Source organism: Odocoileus virginianus, chromosome 3 (genome assembly GCF_023699985.2).
Source record: "Odocoileus virginianus isolate 20LAN1187 ecotype Illinois chromosome 3, Ovbor_1.2, whole genome shotgun sequence".
NCBI lineage: Eukaryota > Metazoa > Chordata > Mammalia > Artiodactyla > Cervidae > Odocoileus > Odocoileus virginianus.
Genome location: NC_069676.1, coordinates 54,807,318 through 54,821,136, shown reverse-complemented (window position 1 = coordinate 54,821,136; position 13,819 = coordinate 54,807,318). Strand labels below are relative to the sequence as shown.

At 41.7% G+C, this 13,819-nt stretch overlaps 1 protein-coding gene across 1 annotated transcript in view; it reads right to left on the bottom strand.

The window, feature by feature from the left end:
• STK32A (serine/threonine kinase 32A) overlaps positions 1-13,289 on the bottom strand; it is a 139,348-nt gene extending 126,059 nt beyond the window's left edge. Inside the window, exons 1-2 of the mRNA XM_070465596.1 lie at positions 12,988-13,289; positions 8,938-9,085 (exon numbers count right to left, since the gene is read on the bottom strand). Coding sequence (XP_070321697.1) covers positions 8,938-8,989 — 52 coding nt within the window. The 5' untranslated portion in view covers positions 8,990-9,085; positions 12,988-13,289. The remainder of the gene's footprint in view (positions 1-8,937; positions 9,086-12,987) is intronic.
• Between the last annotated feature and the right edge of the window lie 530 nt (positions 13,290-13,819).

Here is a 13,819-nt window from a genome sequence, read left to right as displayed (position 1 = left end):
CATGCCATGCAGGTTAAATGCCCCCTCTATTTATTTTTATATGGCTCATAAGCTAAAAATGGCTTTCATAGTTTTAAATGTTTGGAAAATCAAAATATTTTGTGACAAGTGAATATGATGTAAAATTCAAATTTCAGTGTCTACAAGTAAAAGTGTTACTGAAATAGAGCCGTATTTGTTAGTCTCCTCACTGCCTGTGGCTGCCTTCATGTGGCTACAGCAGGGTGAATCACTGTGAGAGGCTGAACAGTACCGCACAGAATATTTACTGTCGGGCCCACCAGAGGAAGAGCACACCAACCCCTACTTCCAACTCTTCTTAGAGATAACAAAAAACGTAGCTGACTCAAGTGTAGAACAAGGTTAATACAACTTATTGTACTGTAAATATGCCTCCAGGAAGGAAAGAAGAAATAGTTCAGGAGGGGGGAAAAAAAGCCTCTGCCAGTCTAGTGAATTCAAAATCTATAAGCATAGTTTTTTCAGTCCTTTCAACCATACAAATTGTGCTGTGTCCTATTTTAAGAGGAATATAATTCCATCATTGTGTGCATGTGTTTACAAAAAAAATTTCCACAAATAGCCCCAGAGCAACGTATAGTTGAAATCCCGGTATAATTCATAGAACCTAGATTGGTAAAGTGCTGGGTCTCTGTAATTAAATTTACACTTGCAAGGCCACATGCATGTGTGCTAAGTCGCTTCAGTCATGTCTGACTCTTTGAGACCGTATGGACTGTAGCCCACCTCTGTCCATGGGATTCTCCAGGCCAGAAAACTGGAGTGGGTTGCCATTTCCTCCCCCAGGGGATCTTCCTGACCCAGGGATCAAACCTGAGTGTCTTATGTCTCCTGCACTGGCAGGCAGGGTCTTTACCACTAGTGCCACTTGGGAAGCTCATATAGCAGAAGTCAGCTTCTCTGAAGGCCTTCACTCCCATTCTCATTGAAGTAGTTGCTGAATATTGAAGCCAGCTTTGAACTAAAATGTTCTTTAAAAACTCAAAAGCAGTTATCTCCCAATCTAATTCCCATCTGGACTGGAAGCATCCCACCATTAAACAGAGCTGCCCTCTGTTTTACTCATTAACCTCCATAAACATGCATTGTGTTGCCTGAAAAACTTGTGGGCAGGAGACTTTACAGAAGAACATCATGGCTTTTCAGCTGTGGAGATTCTGCAAGCTCTTAAATCAGGGAAGGGAGGAAGAAAGGGATAAATGGGAAGAAAGGATGTTTCCAATAGTAAGTGTTCATGACCTTTTGCTTCCCAAATTGAGATCCATAGAGAATTATTTGCCACAAGTTATTAAAAGGTTTTCTACAACCTGATTTAATTTTGAAATAAGTTTGAAAATTATCAGAGTACTGAGATTTCAATATTCTTGCACATTTCAGAGCCATTATTATGCTCATAAGCACTGTGAATCTCCAAAGGCAGGATGTAAGTAGCCTAAAGTTGTTTGTGTAGATTCTCCCAAACACGTTTTTCTAATCCACTGCTCAGGAAACATGCAAATTGGAAGCACCGCCTCTGTCTTTGTCTTTGATGTCTGTTTTCTTGGCTCTGTCTAGCCTGTTTCTCCCTGACTCTTCTGATACCTTAGGACAGGGGAAATAAAGCCCTCCCAATTAAAAGTGTTGCCATAAACAAGTGGATCCGAGATTATTTATGACAAATCCTTTAACTAAATGTTAGACTGTCCAAGATAATGGTTTTTAAGGAGGCAGTTCTCACTAGGAAAATGTTCATTTTACTTTCCCAACCATTTTAACACAAAATACTAAATAATATCAGACAACATTACTCAAGTTTGAGAGAGGGAAGTCTGAAATTCATTTGCCTACCCCACTGGGACATTAAAATAACAAGGAAGAGTCTGAAAGTTCTTCAGGGCTGGAATCAATTCAGTAACCTCCCATTTCTTTTGGATTGCAAATCTGTGGCCAATTTTTTTGGCCCAACATTTTGAAGGACCCATTGCCTCTGTCCCCAAAGAAGATGTAGGAAAACTGGAAGCAGTCGCACACATCCTAGGAGACGAGTGATGCCAAATGAAAGCAGAACACCGAGTTTGCAGCAAGTCGAAAGAACAATGCAATAATTGAGCTCTCTGCAAACTCAGCATCGATGTACTCTTTGTAGAGCGTTTTTAATGTAAGGCCAACTTTTCTCAGCTACAGTCCTCCAGAAGCAAGTTGTCTCTTGGTTTAACTAAACCAACTCCATCACCTCTACATGATTTGTATGTGCTTGGAAACACATACAAGTTGCAGTGATTACAAGATCCTTTTCTGTTTCCCAGACCCTGAGTTATAACCAAGTCCACTTTCTCCTGCGTTAAAGAATTTCTTTCTGTAAGTCAGCCTGAAAACCTCAACAACTGGGCTTTGAAAATGCTAATCTTTTAATAAAACAAGCAAAAACAAAAACTGCGGCATTCAAAGAGAGGAAATAAAGCAGATATAACGAACAAGTTATAAACATTAATAACAAGTACTACCCATATTTCTTTTCTTTCAGGAAACTTAGGAAGTTTTTCTGTATTATTCCTCATTTCTCATGGTATACCCATGATAGTTGGTTTTGGGGGAAAACTGTCACAATGTCTGGTCAAATGGGATTACTTAGGCAATCTGCTTTGGACTTAAATCAGGAGAAGTTAATTTATTGATTTTTCAACCCAATGAGTTCATGATTTTGCCTTAAACAAAAATATCATTACCCCAGAAGAGATCAAAGAAAAACCAGATGAGATTATGTTTTCATGAAGTTAATAATTTGGCTTCTTTTCAGAGGATTTACATAGGTTTTCACAGAATTCATAAGCTCTGCCATGTGGCAATCCAACTCTGTTGATAGAATTGTGAATAGGTCATATTAACTATGGCATCTACACAGTTGCCTGTCATCAATGCTGTGTCTTTCCAAAGTAGAAATACTTAAAAGAATTCATGCTCAGAGACTCTGATACTGGTAAATAACGTTATAACTAGCATTAAGTGGGTGGTTACTTTATATGAGATACCTTGCTGAGTATTTTACCTGCATTAGTTCAGTCTACCCTCACAATGGCCCAGTGAAGTATATGTCCAATTAACTTGCATTTTATATATGAAGAAACTGAGCTTACAGAGATTTAATAACTTGTACAATAGAAGGATTTTTTTCCAAATTAATTCACTAGTAATTATTTAATTTGGGGACCTTTTCTATGGAATTTCAAATCCTTTTAGAACATTTATAATTAGATTGATTCTGGTGTTTGATGGTTGATCAGGCTATATCCCCTTTGATTTTTCACATAAAAATACACAGATTGCTAGTTTGTGGCACAGCTGAGATTTGAATCTGTGTATGGGTTTTTACTACCAGGGCCCTGGTCTATTATGTCAAATGGTCTCCCACTACTAAAATATAAAACATAATTAGGTAGAAGACAGTGTGGTGAGTGGTTCCTCAAAAAAATTAAAGAATTATCATGTGATCCAGGAATTCTACTTCTAAAGGATGTACCGGTTGAAGACAGGCTTGAACAGATACTTGTACACCCATGTTCACAGCAGCATTATTTATAGTAGTCAAAAGGTAGAAATAACCCAATGTTCATTGATGAATGAAAGACTAAATTCAAAATGTGTTATCTGCATACAATGTAGACTATTTCTCAGCCTTAAAAAGGAATGGAATTCTGATACATGCTACAGTATGGATGGAGCTTGACAACTGAAATAAACCAGACACAAAAGGACAAATAATACATGATTCTACTTTATAAGGTATCTAGAATAGTTAAAGGGCTTCCCTGGTGGCTGACATGGTAAAGAATCCAGCTGTGAATGTAGGAGACCCAGGTTCCACCCCTGAATCAGGAAGAGCCCCTGGAGAAGGAAATGCCAGCCCACTCCAGTATTTTTGCCAGGAGAATCCCATGGACAAGAGGAGATTGGCAGGCTATAGTTCATGGGGTTGCACAGAGTCAGACACGATCAAGTGACTAATATACACACAGAACAGTTAAAATCATAAGGACATAAAGTAGAATGGTGGTTGTTAGAGGCTAAGGGGACGAGGGAATGGAGAATTAATGTCTAATGGCTACAAAACTTCAGAAGGTTAAAAAGCTCCAGGGACTTTCCAGGTGGCTCAGCGGTAAAGACTCTGCCTGCAGCACAGGAGCCTAGGGAGACACAGGTTCGATCCCTGGGTTGGGAAGACCCCCTGGAGGAGGGAACGGCAACCCACTCCAGTATTCTGGCCTGGGAAATCCCGTGGACAGAGGAGCCTGGTGGGCTACAGTCCGTGGGGTCCAGAGATAGATAGTGGTGATGGCTGCCCCCAGATGTACCCCCTCAATGCCACTGAACTGTACACTTAAAAGTGGTGAAAATGGTACCTTTTATTATCTATATTATACTGTTAGTCACTCGGCATCTCCAGCTCTTTGCGAGCCCCTGGCCTGTAGCCTGCCAGGCTCCACTATCCATGGAATTCTCCAGGCAAGAGAATGGGTGGGTACTGGAGTGGATAGCATTCCTTCTCCAGGATATCTTCCCGACCTAGGGGTCAAATCTAGGTCTCCTGCATTGCAGGCAGATTCTTTACCATCTGAGCCACCAGGGAAGCCCATATATATTATACCACACACACACAAATAATCAGAACTTAGGTTTACCCTAAACCACAAAACAGTAGTATCATGTACAATCTACTTGGTAAGAAATGACTTAACAGTAATTAACTAAGCAAGCCTTCTGCTCTTCTTCAGCAGCTGTAAAGCTTATACTTTGCTTTCACTAAATAAAGATCAGCATAAGTAACTAACAGAATGATTCTCTCAAGATCAGTATCAGATGAACCAGCATGAAACAGAAAGTGTCAGGATGAATTCCAGAGAGAACAGCTTATCTCAAGGGACATCCACTAACATCTTATTCCTTAATTACCTTTGAAGTAAACCAAAACATTTCTTCCATGAGAAAGAAATCTTGAAATATTACTTGGGAAAAATAGGTGCAAATTTTCTTCTCAAATGTATAATGGGAATAGTAAACAATTTTCCATCACATCTTGGGATTCTTTTCAGCAATATTTTACAATAATTAAATTGGTTCATTTAAGTGCCCTAGATTCTGGATCCATTTGATTATTTATATAAAAATACAGAGATCAAATATGATACAGGCATTAATGTTCTTGGATCAGTCAGTGCTTTTTGTCATTGTTTCTTGGTTTGAAGCCTCATAGCAATCAAATAAAAAATTTTCCTTCTGCTCAGTCCAGAGCTATGAAAGGAGTCAAATCTATATTATAGGATTTATTCATTTAAGAAATAACCAGAATGTCATAATTTTCCTCCCCAAAACCCAATGATCTTGTAAAAAAAATAATATAGCAATTAAATATGGTCCCTTTTCTTAACATACAAACTCATTCTCATCAGAATGTGGAGATATAGGCAACTGGTCATATCTGATTTTGTCATTATTTGGACTTTTTTCTTGTGCTTGAACTATTCTGTTACTACATGAGTGGCTTCCTCACATTTTTCAGGCTTTACTTCAGGTGTTACTTCCTCAGAAAGGCCAGCTCTGGCCACACCCTATCTGAAATCTCCTCTGTCAAATCACCCTGTCATTCTCCATAAGGTCCTCAGATCCTTCCCTTGGTGCCACTTGAACACTGTCTGAAGTTACCTGGTTTGTGTATTCATTAACGAGCTTCTTGTTTGCCTCCCACCATTACAACAAGAGCTCCACAAAGGCAGGGGAAGGGGCATCCTGTGCCCTACTCTGCTCCTCACATCCAGCAAAGGATGGGCTCCTAGTAGACGCATTTGTCTTTCTACTTGTGCTTTACAGCTCAGCATGTAAATGGACTGAGTCTTGCCCTGGGAAGTGCAGACATACACACTGTTACGCTCAGCTCTTCTCTCTAAGGATGCTGTCGGCTCATCTGCTGGGGGCCAGGACAACAAAAAATAGTGACCTAGAGTGTACTGAAAGGAAAGCTATGATAAACCTAGACAGCATATTAAAAAACAGAGACATCACTTTGCTGACAAAGGTCCATATAGTCAAAGCTATGATTTTTCCAGTAGTCATGTATGGATGAGAGAGTTGGGTCATAAAGAAGGCTGAGCTCCGAAGAACAATAATGTGTTGCTGGAGAAAACTCTTGATAGTACCCTTGGACTGCAAGGAGATCAAACCAGTAAATCCTAAAGGAAATCAACCTCTGAATATTCATTGGAAAGACTGATGCTGAAGTTGAAGCTCCAATACTTTAGCCACCTGATGCCAAGAGCCAATTCATTGGAAAGGACCCTGATGCTACGAATGATTGAAGGCAGGAGGAGAAGAGGACGGCAGAAGATGAAATGGTTGAACGGCATCACTGACTCAATGGACATGAGTTTGAGCAAACTCCAGGAGATAGTGAAGGACAGGGAACCCTATGTGTTGCAGTCCATGGGGTTGCAAAGATTTAGACATGGCTGAACAACTTATATGCGGAGTACATTATGAGAAACGCTGGGCCTGGAATCAAGCTTGCCAGGAGAAATATCAATAACCTCAGATATGCAGATGATACCACCCTTATGGCAGAAAGTGAAGAGGAACTAAAAAGCCTCTTGATGAAAGTGAAAGAGGAGATTGAAAAAGTTAGCTTAAAGCTCAACATTCAAAAAACTAAGATCATGGCATCTGGTTCCATCACTTCATGGCAAATAGATGGGGAAACAGTGTCAGACTTTATTTTGGGGGGCTCCAGAATCACTGCAGATGGTGACTGCAGCCATGAAATTAAAATACACTTACTCCTTGGAAGGAAAGATATGACCAACCTAGATAGCATATTAAAAAGCAGAGACATTACTTTGCCAACAAAGGTCCATCTAGTCAAGGCTATGGTGTTTCCAGTGGTCATGTACAGATGTGAGAGTTGAATTATAAAGAAAGCTGAGCGCCGAAGAATTGATGCTTTTGAGCTGTGATGTTGAAGAAGACTCTTGAGAGTCCCTTGGACTGCAAGGAGATCAGTCCTGGGTGTTCATTGGAAGGACTGATGCTGAAGCTGAAACTACAATACTTTGGCCACCTCATGCAAAGAGTTGACTCATTGGAAAAGACCCTGATGCTGGGAGGGATTGGGGGCAGGAGAAGAAGGGGACGACAGAGGGTGAGATGGCTGGATGGCATCAACCTTAGTTATGAATCTGTAGGGACCACAGTGATCCAAACACATGAAATCCACGCCTTTTTGTCTTCCTATTTTAGACATGGAAAAAATCAAGTAACACCCTCTAGATCTTTGACTTTACAGCTTGATAGAGCAAAGCAAGGCTACAGATATGAGTGGAAAAAAAGTTTTCTTAAGATCATTTTCAAACCATATAATTTCAGGGTTCCTGTGCAGTATTTTGTATAGGTAGTCATGACACATCTCTGAATTGATAGTGAACAGCTGGCCACAAAGCATCTTGATTGGCCAGACATTTTTTAAAGGGTCCAAACAAAAACTCAAAACCTAAGATCAGAACAGACTTTTGTTTGTTCCCCAGCCATGGCAGATAGCTAATTGTCCCTTTCTTGTATAACAGAACAGAACTCCTTATTTTTAGAAGGTTCACAGCCATGCAAGATAAGTAACTAAACTTCTCAGTCTCCCTTGTAACTAGGTCTGTAAGTGTAAGTGACAAGCAGCAGGCAGATCGCACCCTTAAAAGGTGTGGGCTTGGTCTCCCTGCTCTCCCCCTTCCCGTGGCTGGGATGTGATATGGTGGTGAGCCACCCTGAGGCATGAGGGTGATAGTAACACTCGGGCTATGAAGGGCTAGAAAGAAGCCAACTTGTCAGAGCCAGAGTCCCTAACCCTTCAGAGTCACATCTCACCTGGATTACTTATTCCTAGATTGCTAACATGAGAAAGAAAAACACAACTGTTACTTGTAAGTTTCTGTTTTAGCAAACTTTCCTTGATGATTCGGATGCTGTTTCATCATTTTTGCAAAGTGCCTTTAGGATCTAGGATCTCAAAATGATGAACTTCTGGAGTTGAAAAAGAACTTCAAGTTTACTTCCCTCTCCTCTCACTTGATGGATGAGGAAGTTGAAGATAAACTTCCTGAGCCGCACAGGTAGCTGAGAAGAGGACTAGGGCTCAAATCTCCTGAATTTCCATTCATTGTTCTTTTCCTTTGTGGTCCAATTAACAGAACTCCCTGGAAATGATTCTAGGGGCTACCTCTGGGGCACCTGGGCAGCTTACTAGCTGGGGTCCAGGGCCACCTTTCCCCCAGACAACCTAACAGCATATGCCTATAAGGCTGCTGTAAAGTTTCACTTTTCTCCAATGAAACTGATCCTTTTTTCTATGACCTAGCATTGTGGAAATTGGCAAGGACCCTAGGAACATGTAAGTTGGAAGCTCAGAAGGCACAAACTTGCCTCACTCCACTCTATAATATTATGAGTATTGTCATTCACATGCAGTTTGATAATATAAGAAATTTTCTGTAACAGCTACCAGTAGGGGTAACTTCACCTGTCAAAGGAGCAGCACAGAGAATTAAATCATTTAGTTTCAAGGTCTTCTATTGAAACCAGGTGCCCACTCACAGCTCCCTTTGGACAAAGGGCATTGGTAGAGTCATGATTAAGAAAACTATCCAAGGTCCCATGGAAAGTGGAAGGTAAAATCCAGCTCTTAGCATGCAAGGTTATGCTCAAGCTTATCTTTGCATTTATACCTTTTTTAAAGGTCTTACTGGGTTGGCAAAGAAGTTCACTCTGGTTTTTTCCTAAGATGGTATGGAAAAGCCTGAAGGAACTTTGTGGCCAATCCAGTACATGGCAATTTACTTATGAAGTGAGGAGCTTATATCTGAATTCTGCAAGTTCTATATTTATATACAAGTATTGAACATTTCTCACCATCATCATTTTCATCAAACACTGGTGGTTTGCTTGAAGTGTTGGCTCCCATAGTCGAGTCTACCCAGCCCTGGGCCTTCCACTTACATTATTCCAGAAGAAACATTCATCTTCACTCAAAAGGGGTCTGGAAACCTCAGCTAGGTATCTGGGAGATAAAAAGAAAGGAATTCTTATGATATGGTGTACTCAGGTGTACCTGATTACAGACAGTAGCTGAAATTAAGCTAATCTGAACCACTGCAGTAAAATGTTTCATTCTTGAAAATGACAATTTCAGAAATAAGAGAGAACATCTAACATCTGGGAGAACCCACTACATGGCCTCATCAGAAGTGGACCTGGACTTATAAAGAGGGAGGAAAGCAAAATATTTTTCTAAGTGTGAAGACAAGCTTAAAATGAGGTCAGCAATGCTTTAAAAAAAAAAAAAATTACTTTTGGCCATGCTGTGTGGCTTGCGGGGTCTTAATTCCTCCACCAGGGATTTAACCTGGGCCCCTGAAGTGAAAATGCTGAGTCCTAACCAATGGACCACCAGGGAATTCCCAGCAACGCTCTATGTAACACATATAAAACAAAAGAAATATTGTATTGTGATTTTCTATATCTCTGAGAAAATAGGTTAATTTTAAACATTTTTCGATGGGTGATCAAGTTAATTTTCAGTCATAAAAAAAATCCCCTCTTTCCTCTGACTCTGGCAGTTACTACAATATCAAAGGCACAAGTTCTGAGTTTGGGCTTGACCATACCAGCAAGTCACAGAGTTTCATGGAACATATTTCTTTTCTTCCCTGAACTTGAAGATCGTAACAGTCCTCACCTCAAAGACAAATATGATTTCGTGAGATAATACACAATGTATTTTCACAGTACAAGTGCTCAATAATTGTTGTCAGCTAGGAAGCTTGGATAACACGCGAGAGCTAAAAAGCCCTGAAAAGTGTATATTTACAGCTTTGATTATTTTTAACATAATTATACAAAAACTTTACTTTCCTGGAAACTGGTATGGAAAATTGACACTAATAATGGCTTTTAAACTGCCCATCTCTCAAGTGGGAGAAACAATGCCTTCTGCAGAAATCACAAGCTCAGATGCCTACAAGAGCTAGAGGGAAATGGAAATGAGTGAGCTGGACCAGGTGGAAGATATTACTGCCTGCTGGGACACTGGCGACCTGCGAAATCCAGCTTCCATCAAAAAGATTGTTGCTAAAGTGCAAACACAGTCTCTGAGTCGGTGATGCCATCCAACCATCTCATCCTCTGTCATTCCCTTCTCCTCCCACCGTCAATCTTTCCCAGCATTAGGGTCTTTTCCAACGAGTTGGCTCTCGGCATCAGGTGACCAAAGCATTAGAGCTTCAGCATCAGTCCTTTCAATGAATATTCAGAACTGATTTCCTTTAGGATTGACTGGTTTGATCTCCTTGCAGTCCCAGGGACTCTCAAGAGTCTTCTCCAACATGAGACAATCTGTGTGAGGCAACTAGCACCATGCCTGGCACATAATTTGCAAAGAACTAATACTAGCTATTGCTACTTTTAATAGTGCAATATTTCCTTATCATGTATTATTTTTTTAATATGACACCTGTTGATTTCCTCTTGAACTTTTTGCACATGACAGGAATACAAGTTAGAGTCAGAATGAGTTAGAATGGAAAAAAGTGTCCCAAGTGAACCTGGACTAGGGATGAGTAACTGAAAAGGAATTTGAGTAGCCCCTATGCAAATCTAGGAGAAAAGCTCCTTTTCCTATTAGAGGAAATGTAAGTAAAGCCTTCATTTGGAAGGCAGACTCATTAAGGAAATGCTACTTTTCATAATGAAAGCCAACTGCTGGCAAAGTGCCTTCTGGACTTGAAAAAGAAGCATTAAATGGAGAGCAAAGACAGAGTCAGCAATCAGGAAGCAAGAGATTAAATAATATGGGGGAGGGATGGGAGGGGCAGGAGGTAACAGGTGGCTGGAGGAAGCTAAGAGGGGATGATGGAGATGAGAGATAGAAAGAACTCAACTGTATCTCTGGGCTACAAACAGAGGGCTTGTAATCCCTGAGGAAAGGAGGGTGAGGAAGAAGTGGGTGGGATACTCAGGATTTCTTTGCAGGCTGGGGAGAAGCAATGGAGTGCCCTGTGTGTTCATTATTGCATTTAGAGTCCAGAGTAAGTGGGGAATAGTAAAAGCTGAGCCACAGACGACATCAGAGAGGCTTAGTCTTAAAGAGAACATCAATTTTAAGGAGTTGTGATTGTTAATATTGCAGACAGGGGCTACATTCTCTTCAACTTTGTGAGTAAAACCTCAGTACACATAGCTTTCGCATCACACCCCAATCCTGCCACTCTTGGATTTTTCTTCACACCTCAGGCTTTTCTCAAGTAGCCCATCTTCCCACAACACAAAGTGTACCGAGCAGTGACCTTGTAAGTTGTCAGGTCAGAAACAGAAATAGGGATATGATCTCAATTTGCCATATTTCCGAGTTCTGTTCTGATGTGCAGACAATTTTGTTTACCAAAGATCCAGTGATGTTCTTTAGTGTAGGGAGAAAATATGTCAACAGGGAACCACTCTTGTATGGGGGATGGGCAGAAGACTTGGCCTATTGGGTTGTAGCTTATCCATTGTGTTAAAACACTCAATCCTGTCTAGAATTGTCTTTCTCTTTTTCTTCCTTTGTAGATAACCAAACTGGTAACTTCCCCTCATATCCAGAAAGAAATCAACCTTTTCATAGCAGGCAAAAGGAGACACATCTTTTCCATTCCACTGAACAGGGCCCAGAAGAGCTACAGGCCTCTTTCCTACCAACCCCCACACCCTTTCCTGACCTGATATTAACTCTGCAGTGTTACATAAGCATCATTTTGAGATATTAAGGGGGCAGTCACCACCCATGGAAATGAACATCCTAGACAGAAAATTCAAGAGAAACAGCAATGTGTCTTATTAAGGAAATCAAGGAGTTTCCAGATTCTCCCTTGACCTGGCCACTTATCAGATTATTAACTATAGACAATGTTTGACCTTTGGCCTATGCTTTGGGAGGAGGTCAACAGGTGAGCTGCTTCAAGCAGCTTTTGTCTTCTTCAGGAAGAACCTATGCTGTGATGCAAGAAAGTTGTAACTTTTGACAGAATGGTCTAGTTTTATTCCCACAGGATATGCACAGACATAACTTATTTTGTTTGCATCTGAACAACAAAACTGCTTAAACAGAGACAAATTTAGAAACACAAGAAAGAAAGAAAATATCCTGAAAAAGATCCAAGTTAACATCACTTGCAGTTAACTATTGTTTATATTTCATCAACTTTTGCTTCATCATTTTTATATATTAAAACCTATAGGAAAATAGTTTTTCCATCTCAGTCTTCATGTCAAATTCATTCCCTTTCATACTTCCCCCAAACAGCTGCGATTATGAATGTGATTGTATACATTTTACAGACAACTTTCTGTGATTTAACACGCACGTGTCTTTTAAAATGTCACCTAAGTGACATCAGACAGTAGGTATATTTTGCATCTTACTGATCATTACCATTATACTTGTGCTATCTACAAGTATAATATAGATTATACATTATACAGCTCTGATTTCTGCTTTTTAAGTGCTGCATAGCAGTCCACTGTGTGACTGCATGGCACTTGGTATAAAACTATTCCAATTCTTCAGCTTTGGGGCAGGTGTGTGTGTGAGGGCGGTAAAGTCTGGTGGAGATGAAGCCAGCCATCAAAGGCAATGTTGGCTTGTTTTGAGGCTGGATAAGAGAAACAAGCGGAAATATTGATAGCTCCCACACTTACCCCAGCAAGTATTTATTGAAGTCTGTCTGTGTCTCGACCTGAGCCAGAGGCTGGTGGACAAAGTGGGGTGCACATTTCTAAGAAGCTAGGAATGGTCCCTTTCAGCTTGTGGTGGGTCATCCCGACTGCCTGCGTTTGTCTTCTTTCCCTTTCAACTTCCTAGTTTCCCACCAGCGCTGTTAGTATGCAGGTTTATTTAAAAGGAAAAAGATCTAGAGCATCACTCACCTAGCTCCGTTATCCCTTTCACGCCTTCAGAGAAGCTCAGACTGGTGCTTCCACCCGGGGAACAGGGGCTAAAAGAGCAACTCCGAGCAAGAGGAGTGAGCGGGGAATGGTGCCCCGCGGCCGTGTGAGCGCTGGGCTGGGCGGAGGCGGGCGGGCACCTGCGGCTGGGCTGCCGAGGGGTCCAAGCGCCAGCCGCAGCTCCTCTGGGAGGGGTGGCTCCGGGGCGGAGGCCAGACGGCGGGCGGTCCCAGGCTCCCTGCTCCGAGGAAGCGGTCAGGCTGACTCCTGGGCTCCGAGCTGCGAGCTGCTCCGGGGGAAGGCGAGGAGGGAGGACGGCGCAGTGGGGAGCTGGCGGCGGGGTCCCGCGGCGACTTGGCACGATCTGGAGCCGCCGGCAGACAGAGCACGCCGACTTCCCGGACTGAGACCCGGTTCCCCTGAAGTGACCCCCTTCCCCCGCAAGAAGCCCAGGCGGTGCCGGCGAGGACGGTGGACGTGGGAATGGCAGAGTCTTAGACTTGCTAAGGGATGTTGCGAAGATCCAAGAGAAGGTTGAGAATGTTATAGATCCTGACCTGCAGGATCGTTTAACGATTCCGGTTTCACAGATTTCTCCATTTCACAGCTGGGGAAATTGAGACGCAGAGAAGGAAAATACTTGCCTAGTGTAACAGAATTAATGGAGAGAACATTTTCTAGACCCGGATCTCCGGGCTCCCTGAGCCCCCGTGTTTAACCTCAGCCCCGCTCGAAGTTTCTTTGTTCTCTTCCATGGAAGCCCCCTCTACTTCCCCCCTGTAATAATCAACACGATTGAAATTACTTCTTCACG